The following is a 20240-nucleotide window of genomic DNA, read 5'->3' on the forward strand; positions in this document are numbered from 1 at the left end:
TGGCAGGTCGAAAAGTAATTGGTTGCAATCCAGAGCATGCGAACCTGATGCTGACCCGGAGGTTAGGAAAGGACGAGGCAGAGATATGAATTGAAGAAAGCCAACAAGTTGACATCCGCAGTTCGTTTGACAGTCTACACCACACTTAAATCCATTTTGCTGAAATGTCGAAGTTTCGTGTTCTTGCATTGATGAGAATGGACTTGACGAGTAGCTTACTGAGCGTCGAGGCAGAAGGGAATATCGATGAGCATGGATACTAAGAACAGAAGGAAGTGGTACTACGTGGCTGACGCGTTGTGAAGTTTCCGGTGTCAGCACTTATCCTTCCACCACGATTGAACTTCAGCTAGCAATTTCCTCCTTCCTCTTCATACATTCTCTCCTCTCATATACTCATCTCGGTCGGGGCATGTACTTGTGTTAACGCGGCAGTGCCGGACCGAGCCGGTACAGCTCTCATGCTCTTTTCATGTAGACACCTCCATCGCCGGAGGGACGCCTCCTTTCATTGCCCGACCTTCTCACCTGCACACACTCTTTGAAGACGATCGCTATGCATAAGTAGGGATGGGCGGATGTTGCTGTGATTGACATCGTGCCCGCAGCATTGTCGACGAGGGAGGGAAAGGTTTGATTTGGGTAAAGCGAGGGTGAGCATGCTTCTTGTTCAGAGTGTTTAGTGGCTGACGGTGGATTCAGATGAAGACTGTCCTCTGTATTAGCAGGAACAAGCATTGAAGATACAACAGCTATGTGCGTCGCTTTGTTCTGCTATATTTTCTTTCGAACTTATGAGAATATAGGGACCTTGGCTACAACTGCCTATTGAAAAACTGTTAGTGCTCTGCAACGCTGTCAGCTACAGGGCCAAGGATACCGTCAATTTCCCCGACGCCTAATTCCAGTACCAACCATATCCGAGACCGCAGACCTGAATGACTTTTCGCCTCCCGACTCTCCACGAGCATCACTTGCCAGTCCACCCTTACCGCCGCCAATTCCTCCACCGAAACCAGGCAGGGCAACCCCACCGCCTATCGACCCAGGGATGTTTCGTAATGTTACTTCGATACGTCGACTTATCGACGAGGCAGCCGAATTGGGTTCCATGCGCGGCGGTTCTGTAGGACTTGGTGGGAGCCCTTGGGCTGCTGCTCAGACGCTCGGGATCAATCCCCTAGGCAACATGGGTGGTAATGGGAGGAATGTTGCAATGTCTGCAATGCGCATCCACAGATTGAGAGCACTGGCGGTGCAGAAGCTCGCACAGGCATACGAGGCAGACGAGATCGCGTCGAGTGTCATGGTCATGCAAGGTGGTAGCGTGTTCGAAGATGTAGCGGAACGAGTGCTCAAATTTGGTGCGTGCCTATCATCTATATTATTTTCTAGTATTTACAGGTACAATGAACAGACCCCAATGACGCGGACGCGAAATACGTCCATTTCTTTCACGAGAAAATACCTTCTCATCAATTAGCGGAATCTACTACGACCCAAGTCCTCGACGAGCTTATCTGAGCTCAGCCTCAACGATTAGAATTCTACCGTACGCGTGGAATCGTTCGCTGCTTCCGTGATGAGTACCCAGAGGCGACCAGAGACTTCACACACGCTCTCAAGGAGTCTCGAGCTGCGCGTAAAGCCAAGGTAGCCCATACCGACCGTGGAGGGCCCTCCGAATCACGAACAAAGAGTACGAAGAAAAGGAAGGGCGGGGGTGGCAAGACCAATGGGCAAGCCCCACCGAGCGGTACGAGTACGATAGACTCGTCAGTTGACGGACCAGATGGGGAGCCGCTCCTGATCCACCCATCTGTTCTCCCAGATGCCCCGGATCTGATTGGGCCATAGTTGCTGTTTCTGCGCGGAGCGGCATATCTGCAACACGCGGTCCACCTCATTGAAGGTGCTGTCTTGCAGCTCGAAGGGATACGCAAGGCTCCGTCCATCGATGGTGATGAGCTGAGGCTGTGTTATCTGGAGAACGGGAAATACGGTGGAGTAGAGATTGGGCACCCTGATGGTCCGCTTGGGGAGATGGGAGGTGCGAAGGCGAGGGCATATAGGGATGCACTTGGAGAAGGCAGGTTCAAGGACCAGGTCACTTCATTGCTGAAGAAGAGTATCCGGGACCATGGCAAGTTCTTAGCTCACTTTGACACCCTCGAGTCGCCCAATTCCTTGTTCGATAGTGAAGGGGACTTGGCGAAGCAGGTCGAGTATGCGTTCTTACTCTCAGAGTCCATCCGGCCTGGGAACCACTCGAACGGATCCTCGCCTTTCCCGTTATCTGATACGCCAGCAATGTTCACAACGTACAACCCGTTGCTCGTAGAAAGCCATTTCAGCGTTCTCATCTGTCAGTTGATGCTTGCCGACTTTTTGGGGCTGTTGAAGAGGTTCATCCGTACTGCAGCTCTCGTGGATGGGCTTGAAGGATACCCCGTATTCCTCCCCCCTCGATCCATGGCCCAAGCAGAGGTTCTGGAGCGACTCGCTGGTGGATGGAAGAACGGTATCCAGCCTCATTCTCTCTCCAAGGGCAGGGCGAAGGGAAGACTGGCTATCGAGGCTCGACCGGTAACCCCTCCGCCTCCGCCTTCTCCCATCCTGATAAACACAGGGTCCTCCTCAACTGGGGCTGGGAGTTCTCGTGATGATAGTCCGTCATCTGGTACCGGGTCTCCACCACCGTCCCCTCCGGGCCGCCAGGACGCGGACGAAGCTCTGGACTGTGCGAGGATCTTGTTGGCACTTGTCGTCAACCGCCAACGGGAACGCGTGGAGAGGGCCACTGCTGATAAGGCTGCAGGTGCGAAGAAGAAGCTATTGCAGATTAATATCCCACTTCATAGACCGAGGGTGGAGGTTATTTTGGCGTGGCTGGGGGCGGTTCATTTACCCGAGTTGGATTGAGGGGTGGTATTTATTGAGGTTTGACTGTTTAATATTTTCTATTGATATCTATGTATTGATCTTAATATAATTATTCATGTCTTGAATGCTCTCGAAATGTGGTGCTAATGCGTATCATACATAAGCTCATGTAATTCATCATTATCACAACTTGAAAGTAAAATCCATATAATCCTACTGCTGGGCACCAAAAGCAAGCAGTGGTGTGCTAAGGTAGGTTTACATCACTGCTCAGGTAATTCCACAATTCTTACTAACAGGAAATGCTAAGATGATCAAATTTCTACTGGGAATGTTTGACTGGTAGGACTCTTTGGGAATAGTCAGCCCAAAGATAAGTACACATATACTAGGTTGCTATGCTCTATTGTTTGGGAAGACAGTTGAGTTGGTATGTGATTTTTCTATCTGATTATCACCAGGAAGGTCACCTATGTTGAGTAACTGTTATATCTGACTTCCTTCTTTGCTATGACAATGTAAATGATATTTAATAGAATCAGATCATCTTGGTGCAGATCATGATATTTGTCTGCCTCCCTACTAAGCTTTTAAATGCTGTCAGATATTCATTTCTGATTCTCCTATATGCTATATAATGACTGGTTAGTGTTTATTATCTCCAGACTACTCCCTCTCTCCTATTATACCACCTTCTCCTAGACTTCTTGATGGCTACTCCAACCAGTAGTATTCCACCAGATCTTACTGATGCTGATAAAGCCATTGTATTTCATATCCTTGATGCTATTCTGAATTCCACAATCCTTGCCTCTTTACTGTCTGGTATGTGCACTTACTCATCCAGATACAAGTGTCTAATATGGCTGCATGTAGGAATATACACTGGAATCACTGCTGTCACAATAAGAAGTATCTGTGAGGAGACATGTCTCCTTGCTATATTATACAAGCTAAAGTGGATTGCACAGTCATGAACAAGTCTCGTTCCATCAGACAACCCATGGTCATTGTTATAATTATGCTCTATATTGGTTCTATTATTTCCTTTGCTCTCATTTGGTCACAACTTTATATTTCAATTTTCAATGATGGATGGAATTTCTGGACAATCTATATGGTATATTATTCCATTCCATGCCTACAATCAGGAGTGATACAAGGTGGCATAAGTATCATTTGTACTATTCTTGCAGACACTATCATGGTAAGTGTCAATTGAGTGTCAATTGAGACATCTCACTGCCTCTTACTTACTGTCATTTGGACTGTAGATTTGGCATTGCTGGATGATCTGGAGACAACAATGGCGAGTTGTTCTACTTCCTGTTCTTCTTCTTGTTTCTGCAATTGGTAAGATCTAGATCTTCTATCAATTTGCCAATTTACCCAAGGCTTGTAATAATCAAAATTATTAGTGTATATGAAGTGTACATCAATCCAAATGGGGACTATCACACATATGATACACTTTATCCATCCTTTAGTCTTGCTTCAACTGTATTGTGTACCCTGCTTATCATTTACCATATTGTCACTGTTGCACAAGGAGCTGCAGCAGGGAATAGACTCAGGGCTTACCATCAAGTCATTAAGATTCTAGTTGAATCATCAGCTCTCTACTCCATAATCTTGATCATATTTGTGGTCTTTAATGCCCTTGATGATGTCATATTGCTCTACTTAGATCGTCTAGCAGCAATTTCAAGGGTATGTTCCTATTATCTTCCTATCTTCACATCTAACAAGCATTGTAGGGAGTTGCTCCAACACTTCTTGTTGGACGAGTAGCAGCAGGTCATACCCACCCAGATGACTCTCAAGAGGGCAGTGTGATATCAGGGTCACTTCGCTTTGGAGGGCATTCCAACAGTCAGAGCTCTGATCAGCAGGATTCTATGACAGGTGTAGACCTTGAAGCTCAGCAGGAGAGTTATCATGATGATGAGTATGGTCATCAGACTGTGATAGACTCTCAGGAAGGTATCATTGATAAGGGTGGAAATAACTCCAGGCAGACAGGGAGCAGCAGCATAGAACATGTTTGATCACACACAAAGATCCTATGGGCAAGGAGCTGGCTCCTCATGCCATTTAGATAGAATTGATAACATGGAAAGGCTAGTAATCCAACAGAAGAGACTTAGAGTACATTAAATTAAATTGTCATGAATACTGACTGCATTGTTGATCATCTTCAGCCAAAGATTCTCACATTATGATATGTTCATAGTTGTCACTAACATCAGACACTGCCAGTATAACAAACAGACAAATAAAATCATCCATCTGTAAGACCAAGCCTGACTTGGACTGAAGAAAGTTTGTTTTCTGAAACTCAAGATTTTAACTCTACATTGATACCTTCACAATGTTAACCTTAAGAGACATATCATAAGCTCATGTAATTCATAGATATCATGACATCGACTCTAGTAAAATATGTATAATCATACATGCAACACAAATGGTCCAAGGAGTGCATAAATGATGGCATGCATAAAGTAGATTACAATCTAGTCCTGGCTTATAGATATAATTAAGTTGATTGGGTAGCAATGGCAAGATAACAAGGGAGGATATGGTTATATAGTATATTGCATAAATTAATTGGAAACAAGAACCTAAGCATAGGAAAGCATCTTGGAAACCGGTGACACGCGCGCTTCACGTTCATACGTGTAATTTTGCGAATCCTGTGAATCCAAACGTGCGTCAATCCACTAAGTAATATTAGAGTGCATACCCAGCATGGAGTGACACCTGTTGAGGCAGAAGCAGCATATAATAAAATAATCCGAGTGGAGCGCATGGCTTAGACTTAGAGTGGCACACTGGTGTCATTTAAGTGTGGAGTCTCAGTGCCCTGACTCACACCCTATGCATTCCTCAGCAGCATCTTGCTCAAATAAAATACACTGAAAAGATAATATATTTATGGAGCTTCACGTGACATTGATCTATGATGCATGAACCCTGCCAATCCAGCAATCACTGAGAGACGTCATTCAGAACTGAGGACCACCCAGTCCGAGCCTCCTGAGAGGGCTTCAGCCAACACGAGAGAAACCCTGTACCCAGAATGAAATATTAAACTAAGAAAAGGTTGTGCAGCAACCAAATATAAATACCAACTCACTAGCGATGTGCGCGACAGAGGAATTAAAAACAAGGGGCCAATTAGGAGAAATATTCCACATGATGTGGCAACTCTAGACCTTGCCAAGAAGAAAGAGCAGCGTGTTATCGAGCACTAACTCGGATGACTGACTCAGGATATTAATTAGTGACCATGCGGTTCATGCATCACGGAGAGGAAATGGCTCCAGGGTAGAGCGTATCTATTTTCGATATTTCTATTTATATAATTAGCTGTAGATAAAAGTGCGGTAATTAGAAGTAGGTAGCAAGCTTTTGAACCCCCACAGTTGTGACACGAAGCAGAGAGCCTAGTGTGCAACCAAAGGAATTGTGTTTGTAGCTTCGAGCAAGAGAATATTATTGGATCTAGAATTATTTTGAAACTCTTGAGAGGTCATGAGGCATGCCTTGCTCATGCGCGACACTTAGCTTGATTCTGGACAATAATTGATTGTGCTCAACTCGGAGAAATATTGTATTGTGATAACTTGAATGTGCATTTGTGTTTGTGGAACATGCTTGTGAATTCTGAGTTGTTGCAAGTGGCAGAGGTTCAAACCCTTTGGCTTGTCAATACTCTTTGAGGGTTTTTGGTTTATTCCCAAGTAGCATAGGTTCAAACCCTGTGGCTTGTGGACGTGTTCCTGTGTTTCTGTGTCTCTGGATTGCATAGGTTTGAACCCTGTGGATCTATGGTGCAAGGTGCCTAGTCACCGCCTCTAATGTGCAAAGTCAGGCACCAAACTTGGGGTTGACCGATTTTTTTTTGCTCTTGCCAAACACATTCTTTTGATAAGATAAGACAATTGGCAAGAGGAATTTCAATAAAAATACATGTAGCGTGAGATACAGAAGGATACAGAATGTCATCCACATCCAATTTGGCCACGACCAATCAGCGGGCCATAGCCTCATTAGATGCTCTGTTAAGTAGGCTCCGGGAAGCTCCCAGCAAGGTGTGTCCAGCAAAATGGCCGATTTTAGGCCTAAATATGCTAACTCGGATGAGATTCCAATGCTCCGGACAGGCCGGGGACCCCGCTAGACCCAAAATTTGACTTAACATTGTATTAGGCATTATTTTGCTTTCTGGATGAATGGGCTTCTCCCTCAATTGGGCAGACGTTGGTGTGGGTATCTCATCTGTATATTTTTCACTGAATCTACTGCCAGTTTCAGCAAATCAGCATAAAAGTTTTCAAAAAATTTCCCTTCGGGAATTTGGCCACTGCTTATCAGAGGTGGTGACTAAGCACCTTGCACCATACGAAAGGTTTCTGAAGTGTTTTCTGCTTAGAGCGCAAAGCTTTAAGTCGTGTGTAATTTGTTTGATGGGTTGTGGCCACCTGTGTGTTGTGCGCAACGTCAATTGAGGGTTGTATGTTCTTGTGGGACATTTGTGGGCTTGTGAAATATTACTTTCGCCTCAAGGCTGAGTACATATCGCTCACCTCCTGTCCTAAAAGCATTTGGACTTAGAGAATTCTTTTGAGCTAGCACACTATTATATCTTGAAGAGCGCAAGACATCTTTTAATTCTATTGTTATTATGTGCTTGCATCGCACATCTCCCCCGAACTACTGAGATTCTGTGTGTGTGTGAGTGTGAGAGTGGGTGTGTTTAGTGTATCTATGCTATTGCATTTTGAGCTTGGCTTGCACAGAGCCTCTTCACCGGTTTGCCAGATTTGCTATTGCTCTCACCATAAATATGCTCCCAAGGCTCATCTGTGGCAAGGTTAGAAGTAAAATCATCAAGGACAATAACAGAATGGATGTGGGGGATGACCTTGAAATCTGACTCTGTCAAATGCAAGGTGATAAGTATGCAATACATCCAGAATGAAACAGACCTAGGACCCACCCTTCTTCCTATCTTGCTTCTGAATGATGAGATCTGACAGCTTCATCTCAGGCAACTTGGGCAAAGGTGGGGTATCATCCCAATGCATGCTCTTGATGAAGACACCATCCAGCAGGTTGATGTTGTTTGCTTTGAGTTTCTTGTACTTCTTTGACATGGTGCCCCTATCTAGCTTGAAGAAGGGTGAACCTGACCACTTCTGCTGTCTCATCTTGATGACATCTGCAGCCTTCTTGACATGCTGGCAGTTGTGCTCATACACTTGTTGGTCCTTGAGGTCAGCAAGGAAGGGAAGGATGAGGAGAGTGGTGCACTGGCATCCTTATCTGTGCCAGCAGACTTGATGATGGAAGAGTTGGAGACAGCCTTGGAGAGAGAGATGACTGACATGACAAAGCAGTGAAGATTCATCTAGTGGAAAAGGCACTGGTGGGTGGTGGGTGGTGGTGGTTGTAGTTAGAGGTGAGGGAGGGAGACAAGAGTTACTCTGTGATGATAAGATAAGCAGAATGGGGCCTTTTGTAGTGATGGTGTCAGTGCTCCTGATGTCAATGAATTCGGAGTACTGTCCCAGAGTACCATTTCCAATGCTGAGCACTTGTTTCACACAGCATGATGAGCAGCCACATTGGCTCATGATCAACATTGGTTGTGAGCCCAAATAGTCGCATGCTGAAATAGCACATTTCAACTCTTGTGGCTGATATGATGACAACAAATAAATGACATATAAGTAAGCATTCAGTGAAACATTGGTAAAAGTCTATCATAAGGCAAAATGAAAGACATTGATAGATAAACAAGGAGAATCTGGGAATAATACATCGCATGATTACTATTGTTATGACTTTACCCCTATTTTTCTTTATCTTATCTTATCCTTATCTCCTGAAACATCTTCAACCCTATCTTATCTCCCAGGTCTACAATGTCCCCTCTGACATGCTATCACCTGCCCACACCACCAGCTGATCAGTGACTCTCATGCACTATCATGCTTCTCATGATGGCATCACAGTCCTTAGTGGTTCAATGACTGCAGACCACCAGTCGAAGGTGGTCCATGGAATGAGGACTATTCAGACCAAGTCCCATGACCATGCAGGTGACTGACTCCCTGAATAGTCCCATTCAAGCAACCATGTGGGTGACAGACCCTCTTTACACTTATTCACTGAAGGCATACTTCCTTTAGGGCCCTTCATGTTCATTCGCTAGAGACTGTACTTCTCTGACCAGGAGATGGACAATAGGCTATTAATAGAGTAGGACCAACAAGCTAGCCTCAGCTGTGGCTATAATCCCCAGCTTCGGCTAAGATTATACACTCCTAACTTTTACAAGCTTCTTGCTCTTGCTACCTAAATTACTCCCTAACCCTTACAATCTGCTACACTGCTCTCAATACTGAATCACCAAACATGAGTGTCAGTATGAGAGAACAACATGTGGTTCAGATTAGAGTTAGTGCGTAATATTTAGCTGAAGCTTGCCCTTACTACCCTTACCACTGACTATTCACTGGTAACTGTACTGACTCAAGATCACTGTCAGACATACTTCCAAAGAAACTTCAGCCCATTATATATAAAACAGCACCTACTGTACCTCAAGATCATAGACATTCATTGTGGTACAATGTTCTCTATGCTCCTCACCCTCTCAGACTGTGCTGCAATCACCTTCAGAAGTACCTTCAGTATCTTAATACTGTTAACTGTGTACGCAGCAGTATATTTCACCAGACCCTGCCAACACCACTGCAGAGTACCAACCCCCATGAGAGGGAGAGTAGGTGGGCTCAATGGTGCATCAACAGGAACATCACAGACAGGCAGCACCATCAGGCTCAGCACCATCACACCAGGGCCCTGCAGACAAACAGCACTTCGAGACCCCTACCTGACAGAGAAAACCACACCCTCCCATTCAAGCATCCAGTTGAGGATCAGCCAAATGGCAAAGAATGTGAAGACAGGACTTCCCTTCAGGAAGAAGACCTCAGATGACTCCAAATCCCTCCAGATGACAGACTGGAGGGTGACAGATACAGCACAAAGGTGAAGAACCACCTTCAAACTGGCCAAGGACCCATTCCTCCCTGTCTGGGGAGAAGACTTGGGACAAGATGTACCAAGCATTCCTGGAGAGAGCAGCACCGGAGAACATCAAGGAGATGAATCGGAGGAGCTCATTTGGCACACAGCCCCAACTTCCCCAATCTCTGACTCCTACACTTCCACCTCCTGGTACTTGCCAGGAGGGACTCAACATGCCTGGAGAATTGACACTCTCCCATGCATTCCTTCGCCATACCTAAGAATTAGAGACCCTGTCTGCATGGGCTCAAACAGGAGCGATGATGAGCCCATCCCTAGCTGGGGCTCGAGTTGGGGAGAGGATAGAGTTGCAAGCTGGGACAAAAATGGGTGGGTTGAGGGAGTTGGCTGGACAGACGAGCATCAAGAGCCAGCCTGGCCAGACTCAGAAGTCCTACTCAGGTTCCTCATCACCATTGCTGACCTCCAGTACTTTGTTATGCCTGCCGATGACTCGTCAACCATTGTTGGAGATACTGATGCCATCATGACCAACTATCCAACACCACTGATGAGGAGGGCTCCTCAAACAGTGAAGAGCTCCCAGAGTACTATGCCCACTCAAACTCCCCATCACCCACTGAGCCTAGGGGGTGGGTTATCTCCCCCAGAGACGGACCTGAGGGAGACAGAATTCTTGAGTGGTTTGCAGGAGACTACCCTTTCTGGACCCAATCCTACTTCTGAACCACATCCTGGAGGAGCTCGATTGGTCAGACCACCCATACACCTACTGTAACTGTGCTATCTGCTGACAACTCCAGAATATGGCCTGAACAGAGTATGACTCAGTCTACCCTTCTCCAGGACTTAAGCCACTCCTCATTCCAGACAATGGCAGATTATCCAATGGATACAAGGAAGGTTTCATCCTTCTCAGAGAACTATGGCCCTGGGTCTGGGAGCATCCCAACTGCATCAGAATCTGGGCAGCATACCAAGAGTATCTCCAGGATGTATGGAATTGGAACCAGATCTGAGTTGATGGAGACACAATTTTCTCTAAAGACTGGACCCTCTTTTCTGCTGACCACACAAACACAGATCTCTGGTCAAGAGCTGGAATGGCCATCAACCAGCAGATCAATGCTCCTCCTGACTATGGCAGGGGAGGCCACATCGACGGAGATGAGTTTATCCAGGGCTCCAGCACAGGAGCTAACAGACAAAGAAATCTATAATCTGTTGTAGAGACAGATGGTAGATTGAACATGGAGGTGCCTACCATATGAGGTGACCTGGATCATGTCCCCACAAGGCAAAGCCTTTTGCAGGGCAATTGCAGGCTTGGACCTTGAAGAGAGAATCCGAGCCATTGAAACAGGGTATCATGCTGTGTTATATTGGAACAGGCTACATCCCGAATGAAGAATGCTGATAGAAAAACAGTACCTCATAGCAGGAATAGAATCCTCAGACAGGGAATCACTCATAGGTGCAGGACTGATAAACCCTATCCAGGACATGCAATGGGTACCATCCAAACTCCTCAGAGGAGGAAAGGGCTTGGACTACCACCTGTGAAGTTCACAAGGAACTCAGGGACAAGGAAGCAGTCAGTGCCCTCAAAACCTGCACCAGGTGGGCCAGCACCATCAGGAGATAGAGGCAGAGGACCAGGCAGAGGAGGAGGAGGCAGTGGAGGACCATCAGCCAATCCTCCTGCTGCACCACCTTTGTCTTGCAGTGATCCAAGACTACAATCACTCTCTTGTGGCACCAATCCCCCATTGCTGCCTGATCTGCTGGGAGGCTGGGAGATTGCTGACAGACAACCAAACCCCTGGGGTGATGTGAAACCTGTTCTGGCACAGCTCCCTGCCAAGTTCACCAGAGGAGCCAGCAACATTATGTGATTCTCCACAGATTGCAAATACTACTTTGAGATGTATCCCAAGTATTTTGCATTCAATGCTGCATGAGGATATGGTCCCAACCAGGTGACCTTTGCATCCTCCCTATTTGGAGGAAATGTGAAACAATGGTGGGTTCATCAGCAGTGCCACTACTGGGACAAGCACAACCAGAGACATCAAGTATCCACTTGGGCAGCATTCAAGGAAGAAGTCCAAGGATGCTTCCAAGAAGTAGTGGAAGTCCAGATTAAATGTGTCCAATGGAAGAAACTGCAGCAGCTGCAGTTTAAGATGGCCATGAAGTTCTTCGAGAAATTTGAAGAAATAGCCATGGAAGCTGAGCACTTCCACAATAACGAGGAAATGGAGGAAGTCATTGCCCTCACAGTCCGGCCTAATGTCAAACAGATCATTATGGCTGGAGATAATTGATGCCCTACCACCTACTGGGAGTGGAAGGACAGAGTCAGCCACATGGATGAGAACTATCAAGTTCATGTTGCACAAGGTGGCAGGTATCCCAGTGGTACTGCAGGCTTCAGGCCTGGAGCTGCAGGGGGCTCCTCAACTAGTTCGAGGAGCGATAAACAGGACCTCACCAGAACCACATACAGTGGTGAAGGAGAGCCCATGGACATCAACCATCTCAAGAAAGAGAGGCGATGCTTCCAGTGCAGACTCATTGGACACCTGGGATGGGACAACAAGTGCCCATCTGACAAGTCAAAATAGTTAATCAAGCTGAGAAAACCATCGACACGACCCCTCATGACTCACCTCAGAGCTATCCTGGCTGAGATGGAAGAGGAGGACCTTGCAGACTCAACAGGAGTCAAGGAGGTAAAAGAGATGCTGGCATAGAAATAAGCAATTCTACTTTGCTGGCTAAGACTTATCATGGTGCACCTCACATTATGAATACTCATGCTTATGTTATACCTGTAGGTACTTGTAACAATACACTGCTTTCATCTTGCATCATGAAGGAATTGCAAGAACATGGTATAGATGTGGATTCCCACCACTCTGAGAACACTGAACCCCACATCAAGGAACCAGGGTTGGAACCCCCTTGAGTCAGAAAACCAAAAACGAGCATGATTAGCCTAATGGTTAAAGGCTTGGGAAAGGCACCTCATGAAGTGCCAGGATTGTCAGTTGGACTCTCCAGCATAACAGAGCTCAAAGGTAGGAGAGAGGACCCTGATGTCCCACCAAGTCCTACTGTGGACAGCGGAGTAAGAGATGCATGCTCCTGAGGAGCACTGACAGTCCATCTCCCTCTAGCTGGTTCAACAGGCACTCTAGAGAATGAAACCCTGTCTTGCCCACAAGGCTCATTCATCGAACAACTCGAGGTTTCATGACCTAACTGGCACAAGGTGAGCCCTAGCCAACCAGCCACGCCAAGCTGTCCACTTGAAGAAGGCAGGGCTCATGCTAGGGATCCAGGCAAGACAGGTAGAAATGAAACCTGTGGTCAGCAAACCACAGCAGATCTGACATCAAACTGTTTTAAAGCAGAAGAGAGATCTGTTGAAGAGGCTCTGTGCATGCCAAGCTAGAAATGCAATAGCGTGGAAACACTAAACACACCCACTCTCACACTCATATACACACACAAAATCTCAGTAGTTCAGGGGAGATGTGCAATACAAGCACACAATAACACTAAAATTAAAAGATCTCTTGTGCTTGTCAAGATATAATAGCATGCTAGCTCAAAAGAATTCTCTAAGTCCAAATGCTTTTAGGACAGGAGGTGAACAATATGTATCGCTCAGCCTCAAGGCAAAAGTAATACTCTGCAAGCCCACAAATGTTTCACAAGAATGTGCAACCCTCAAATGATGTTGCATGCAACACATAGATGGCCACAACCCATCAAATGAACTAAACATGACTTAAAGCCTCGCACTCTAAGCAGAAACACTTCCGAACCTTTTTGTAGACCCACAGGGTTCAAACCTATGTGATCCAGAGACACATAAACACAGAAACACATCCACAAGCCACAGGATTTGAACCTATGTCACTTGGGAATAAACCAAAAACCCTCAAAGAGTATTGACAAGCCAAAGGGTTTGAACCTCTGCTACTTGCAATAACTCAAAAATCACAAACATGTTCCAAAGACACAACAGCACATTCAAGTTATCACAACACAATATTTCTCTGAGTTGAGTGCACTCAATTACGGTTCAGAACAAAGCTGCACAGTCATGCCATTATGACTTTACCTCTATTTTTCTTATCTTATCTTATCCTTATCTCTCAGAACCTCAGACCTGCCTATCTTATCTCCTGGACCCATGATATTCTGCCGGCACACTCTTTACCTGTTTACCTGGTTGCTGTCACCCCAGTTCACCACTGCCGCCCTCCAGGTGACCAATGACCCACATGTGCCATCACGCTTCTCTTGATGGCATCATGCTTCTTAGTAGTTGGACGAGAGTCGACTGCCAGTTGAGGGCGGTCTATGGGATGCAGCCTATTCAGATGGAGTCCCACGCAGATGCAGGTGATATGTGCTCTTTACTCTCATTTGTTGGGAGTACACTTCTTTTAGTGTCCTCACTCCTCATTCGTTGAAAGACGCACTTCTCACTGCATGCACCCTTGTAGACACTATTCTTAGTACAAGTCTAACATGTATTTAAGCTAGCCTATGCTGTGGCCTTAGACCCCAGCTTCGGCTAAGGTTATATACTCCTAACTCTTACAAGCTCCTCGCTTTCACTATAAGTGATGCCTAACTTCTCTCAATCTACCAACGCCTCTCTAACACTGAATCACTGAACGTGAGTGACAGGATAGAGATCAGCTTTGGTTCAGATTAGAGTTAGTGCTTAACAATTAGCCGAAGCTTGCCCTTACTACCCTTACCATTGTCAATGGTAACTGTACCGCTTCAAGGCAGTCACTGTTATACTTCCAAAGAAAAAGAAACCTTCAGCCCATTATTCGAAAACGGCACCCACCATTCCCCGAGATCATAAACATTCGTTGTGGTACAACGAACTTTATGCCACTCACCCCCTCAGACCGCACCGCCATTATCTTCGGAAGTACCTTCAGTATCTTGACATTAGTAACTGCAGTCGCAGTTCTCCATATCCTCCGACCAACCCGATGCAAAAGAGCACCGACCTCCAGAAGAGGGAGAGTACACGGACTCAATGGCTCATCAACAGGAACCTCACGAACAACAAGTACCGTCTGACTCCGGTCCTTCACACCATGGCCAAGGGGGGAGCGAGACACACTTCGACACCCCTTACCCAACAGAGAAGACCGAGCCTCCACGCTCGAGCTTCAGGGCAAGGATCACCGAGACAGTGAAGGCAAAGAATCCCTTCAGGAAGAAGAGCTCAGATGACTCGGCATCTCTCCAGATGACGGAGATGACCAAGTCGACCCCAGGTTTACCACTGAGTATTGGACCAATACGGATGGGTCCTGGGATGCCACGACCTGGGGCGATGACAATGACTCCAGGGAGCCATCAATTACCTCCACAGAGTTATCAGCAGCTGTCCCAGGGTTCGATGATGATGGAGAGTGTCTCTACCAGAGAGGAACAAGTGGGTTCTACAGAGACGTCTTCGATCAAATCGTCCATGGACGAACCAGGCAAAGAACCACCTTCAAAGAAAGTGAAAACCCATTCCTCCCTACCCGGGGACCAGGAGACATATGGGGAGTGGACGACGCAGGAGGACATCGAAGAGATGAATCTCCAGAGCCGGAGTGGCACGATGCCCCAACCTCCCTCTTGTCATACACCCCCAATGGGACTTACAGAGTTGAAGGACCCCTTTCATGGTGGGACGACAACTCCGTTCACGAGTCAGACTTTGTTTGGCCCTCCCCACAACCCGAATCAAAGGTCCTCTCTAGAACCCTCATCACTATCGCTGACCTCAGAGATTTCACCAAGCCACGTTTTGCCCACATCTCAGAGACTTCCACCAATGATGTCGTATTCACCGAGTACTCCGACAGTAATAATGAGGAGCTCCCTGAGTACTACACCCACCCAGGATCCCCGATTAGTCAGGGACAGTGGGTTATCTTCCCAGGAGACATACCTGAGGGAGACAGAATCCTCGACTGGTTTGCCGGAGACCAACCCCTTCTGGACCCTATCATCCTCCTGAACCGCATCCCGAGGGAGCTTGACCAGACCCCCCATCTGTACCCCTACTGCAACTGCTCCATCTGCCAACATCTCAGGACCTTGGCCATCGACAAGTATGAGGGAGCAGAACCCCCCATTGAGCTCGAGCCCTTCCTTACCCCAGAAGGAGGGTTCTTACCCGATGGATACTATGGCTTCCTCCCACTCCGAAACCTATGGCCCTGGGTCTGGAGATGTGAAGATGCCCTGGAGATCTGGGATGAGTACTACAGATACTGCAGGGGTGTATGGGATTGGAACGATGACTGGGATGCAGGATATGGGATATTCTCCCGATACCAGGTCATCGGTTTTCCTCCCGACCACGACAACAGATCCGACCCCTGGACCTGAGCCGGTCTGGTCATTGACCAGTGACTCAAAGAGAATAGACCCAGCCACTCCTCCAGTAGAAGCCCCTCCTATGACCCACCCGAGTTCGTCCAAGGCTCAAGCGCAGGAACTTACAGACTGACAAATATATGATCTAACATGGCAGCAAATGTTAGAATGGACTAGCAGATGACTATGGTACAATGTAGATTGGACCATGTCTGACCAAGGACAAGCATATAATGCTGCAGAACTAGGTTCTGAATTGGAAGACAAAATACTTCGCACTGAAACCTGGTATCACGCCGCCATCGATTGGAACAAAATACACCCCAACCGTCTGGTAGCACTGGGAAGGCGCTACGGTGAAGAATCATTCCCTAACCTGGGAATAGTGGGCCCAGAAAATCCAATCCCTGACATCACCTGGGCACCTTCCAGCGCCTTAGGACTGACAGCGGCAGGAGGAGGAACCTTCCATGCCCGTAGCATGGCCGGAGAAGCCTCCCAGTCAGCGCTGACAGGGAAAGCAGGTGGACCAACACCCGTGGCTTCTGGCAGAGGTGGCAGTGGTCCAGGAGGACCAGGAGGGGGCAGTGGAGGAGGACCTCCACCCATACCACCTCAACCTCCAGCGCAACCACTGTCACCCCGTAGTGATCAGAATCTCAGGTCACTACCGCGACCTACTAATCCCCCCTACCACCTGATCTGCCAGGTGAATGGGTTATCCCCAATGGATAGGCTAATCCCTGGGGAAATGTGAAACCAATGTTAATAGAGGTCCCCGACAAATTCCATGGGAAGGCCAGCGACTTGGATTGCTTCTTCAGTCACTGCGAATACTACTTCGAGGTCTTTGCCCAATACTTCGCGCTTAATGAAGCATATGGGTATGGCCCAAGTCGAGTAGTCTTCGTGGCCCACCGACTTGGTGGGGAAGCAATGACCTGGTGGGTCCATCAGCAACGACACTACAAGGACCCACACAGTGGGAGGCATCGTCTCCCTTCCTGGGAGACCTTCCAGGAAAACATCCAAACACGTTTCCGAGAAGTAGCAGAGGTCCAAATCAAGCAGATGCAATGGAAGAAACTGCAACAAGCGCAGTTCAAGACAGCCATTGAATTCTTCAAGAGATTCAAACAACTGGCCGTGGAAGCCGAGCGCTTCCACAATGACGAGGAAATGGAGGAAGTCGTCGCCCTCACAATCCGGCCCAATATCAAACAGATTATTATGGGCGGAGACAATATGCGGCCTACCACCTCCTGGGAGTGGAGGCGCAGGGTCCTACAAATGGACGAGAACTACCGAGTTCATCTCGCTCAAGGCAGGAAGTATCCCAGCGGGACCGCTGGTTCCAAGCCCGGAACAGCAGGGGGCTCTTCGAGTGGCTCGAAGGGCAGAAGGGACGCCACTGGATTCACCTATGGTGGTGAAGGTGAACCTATGGACATCGATCGTCTCAAAAGAGAAAAGCGATGTTTCTGGTGCAGACACACCAGACACCAGGGGCAGGACAATAAGTGCCTGCCTGACAAGTCAAAGTGGCTAAAGTTCCCAAAGAAGAAGCCATCGACTTTTGCAACCCGTCTCCGAGCCATCCTAGCAGAAATAGAGGAAGAAGACCTCGCTAGCTCGACAGAGATCGAGGAGATAAAAGAGACGCCAGCGTAGGACTCTGCAATTCTACTTCATCGGCTGGGGTTTATCATGGTGCGCCTTATGACACGAACATTCATACTTATGCTGTATCTGTAGATACTTGTAACAATACATCGCGTTCATCTCGCACTATGAAGGAATCGCAAAACAAGAATGGTGTAGCAGGGGATTACCACCGCCTGTCAGGCAATGAACCCCGAGGGTCAGGCATGAAAGGGTCGGACCCGACCAGCAACTCGAGGCTGTACCAGTGCGAGACAGATCTCGATCAGTCGATCGAGGATCCAGAAGCAACTCTTGATCATTCGATCAAGAACCTGGATCGAGTTCTCGATCAATGGATCAAGAGTCCAGGCACGACCAGGAATGAAGCCCAGGATTGACGGGGCTCCTCATGCCTGTTCCCTCCACCCGATGCTTGCATAAAAGCAGGAGGGGGACCCTCAAGATTGCCCCTTAACAGCGTACACAGGATTTCCACTGCTTTCACTAGCAATGAACCCCACCAGCCAAGTCCTAGTGCTGGTGGTACCTGCTGTGTCCAAGCCACTGCAAATACCCCTTTGGGGTGCACGTACGATGCAGAGGAGCCTACCAGTTCGACAGGCAACCAAGGGTGGAACCTTGGGGGTGCGACATCATTGTTCCCTGCAGGTGACGTCTGCCATACGGGAGGTCAAAATGAGGACTACATAGTCCAACTCCTGGGAAAGTCACATATAGTGGCAGTGGATCCAGACGATGGTGAACTGGCATCTCCTCTGAGCATCAAGGTTCCCTGACGACAGACCACTTCAGTGATGGTGAGGTCGGGAAATCCAGGCAAGCCTAGGGATGAAGCTGAGGGCCGGCGGAGCCCAGCGGACCTGATGGTGGACTGTTGTAAAGCCTCAGGAAATAACCCAGCACCACACGTGGAACCAAGTGAAAAGGATAACCAGGGAGCAGCCACCTCTACCCTAGAGGACACCGGCCGAAAAAGCTCAATCGCCCACAAGGATCAAGCGGGCCAAATAGGGGAGAGAGGCTCCCCCTTTCAGGTACGTCTCCCCTTCAAGGATAGCACTGATGGTGGGGACAGTCCTAGTTATTTAAAGAGTTTACGGAACTCTTCAAAACCCAGTGAAGTCCCGACTAACCCAAGTGGGTGTCCACACCGAGGCGAAAGGGAACTGACTGGTTGCACGGTCATAGGAGCAGGGCCTTTGCGGCCTATGGACTGCAATGATGAGAGGAAGACCCTGATGCTGCCAACATCGGTGGAGTACTCTCAGGGCTCCCAATGGCTGAAGCCCTTCGGAGCTGCCTGGACTCGGCGAGCCATGCGACTCGCCAAGACCCCAGGAGAGAAGATATCACTTCTCAAACAGTGGGTCCACCCCCGACGACAAATGGAGGTGGATGAGTTGCTGGTAGCTGACTTGGAGAACCAAGTCGGGGAGTCCTATATGGATGAATACCGAAAGCTGGAACATATGGACCAGCTTATCAAACCACCCCAATACATCTGAGGAGCAAAGGGGCAAAATATCATGATCACCCTACAATTGGAAACCTTTGATACTATGGCCCATCACTCCGTGAAGGCCCTGATTGACAGTGGCTGTACCGGAAGCACTATCGACTGACAGTAGACCCGTGATTGTGGTATTACCATGCATAAAGCGGCTCACCCCACTCCGGTCTACAATGCAGATGGTACCCACAACAAAGGTGGCGACATCACCGAATTCGCTGAAGTCTGACTCAAAATTGGAGACCACAGCGAGCGTATTGAATTAGCAGTCGTTGACCTAGGAACCACACCTATCTTCCTAGGACACGACTGGTTACAGAGGCATAACCCACTTATTGACTGGAACACAGGCTCGGTAACTTTGGCGCACTGTGATTGTCGCAAAGTACCGTTCCGTCTCCCAGACGAAGATCCAGAACAGCAGTGGGGAACCGAAGTCGAGGATGGGGATACCATCCTCATCATAGACTTTGAGGAAGCCTTTCACATACGAGCGGTGGGGCATAAAGCCAATGACTTAGCAGCCAAGGCCAATGAGGGAAAGAAGATAAAATCATTTGAGGAGATCGTCCCTGAACATTATCGAGACTTCGTTGATGTCTTCGCCAAGGAAAACTTCAATGAGCTTCCCCCTCGGAAACCTTGGGATCATGCCATTGAGCTGATTCCCAATGCCAATGCCAGTTTAGACTGCAAG

The 20240-nt window shown here is 47.8% G+C and overlaps 3 protein-coding genes across 3 annotated transcripts; 2 read left to right on the forward strand and 1 right to left on the reverse strand.

The window, feature by feature from the left end:
• Positions 1-1051: 1051 nt before the first annotated feature.
• On the forward strand, positions 1052-2922 carry EV420DRAFT_1474695 (uncharacterized protein; the record flags this gene model as incomplete). Its single annotated transcript, XM_060469232.1, has 3 exons — positions 1052-1364; positions 1544-1821; positions 1858-2922. The coding sequence occupies 3 exons, from the start codon at positions 1052-1054 to the stop codon at positions 2920-2922; spliced, it is 1656 nt and encodes a 551-aa protein (XP_060336696.1).
• Positions 2923-3593: 671 nt separating this feature from the next.
• Positions 3594-4931, forward strand: EV420DRAFT_1709134 (uncharacterized protein; the record flags this gene model as incomplete). Its single annotated transcript, XM_060479582.1, has 6 exons — positions 3594-3708; positions 3760-3801; positions 3837-4090; positions 4158-4236; positions 4313-4593; positions 4641-4931. 6 exons carry the CDS (start codon positions 3594-3596, stop codon positions 4929-4931), a joined length of 1062 nt encoding a protein of 353 aa, XP_060336697.1.
• Positions 4932-7732: 2801 nt separating this feature from the next.
• On the reverse strand, positions 7733-8162 carry EV420DRAFT_1240735 (uncharacterized protein; the record flags this gene model as incomplete). The annotated part of the gene is given in 2 exon segments (XM_060466633.1): positions 7733-7907; positions 7927-8162. Coding segments are annotated over 2 exon segments (411 nt in total), but the record flags the coding sequence as incomplete, so codon positions are not given.
• Positions 8163-20240: the final 12078 nt, after the last annotated feature.

Source organism: Desarmillaria tabescens, assembly GCF_030435595.1.
Source record: "Desarmillaria tabescens strain CCBAS 213 chromosome Unknown EV420scaffold_4, whole genome shotgun sequence".
Classification (NCBI taxonomy): Eukaryota; Fungi; Basidiomycota; class Agaricomycetes; order Agaricales; family Physalacriaceae; genus Desarmillaria; species Desarmillaria tabescens.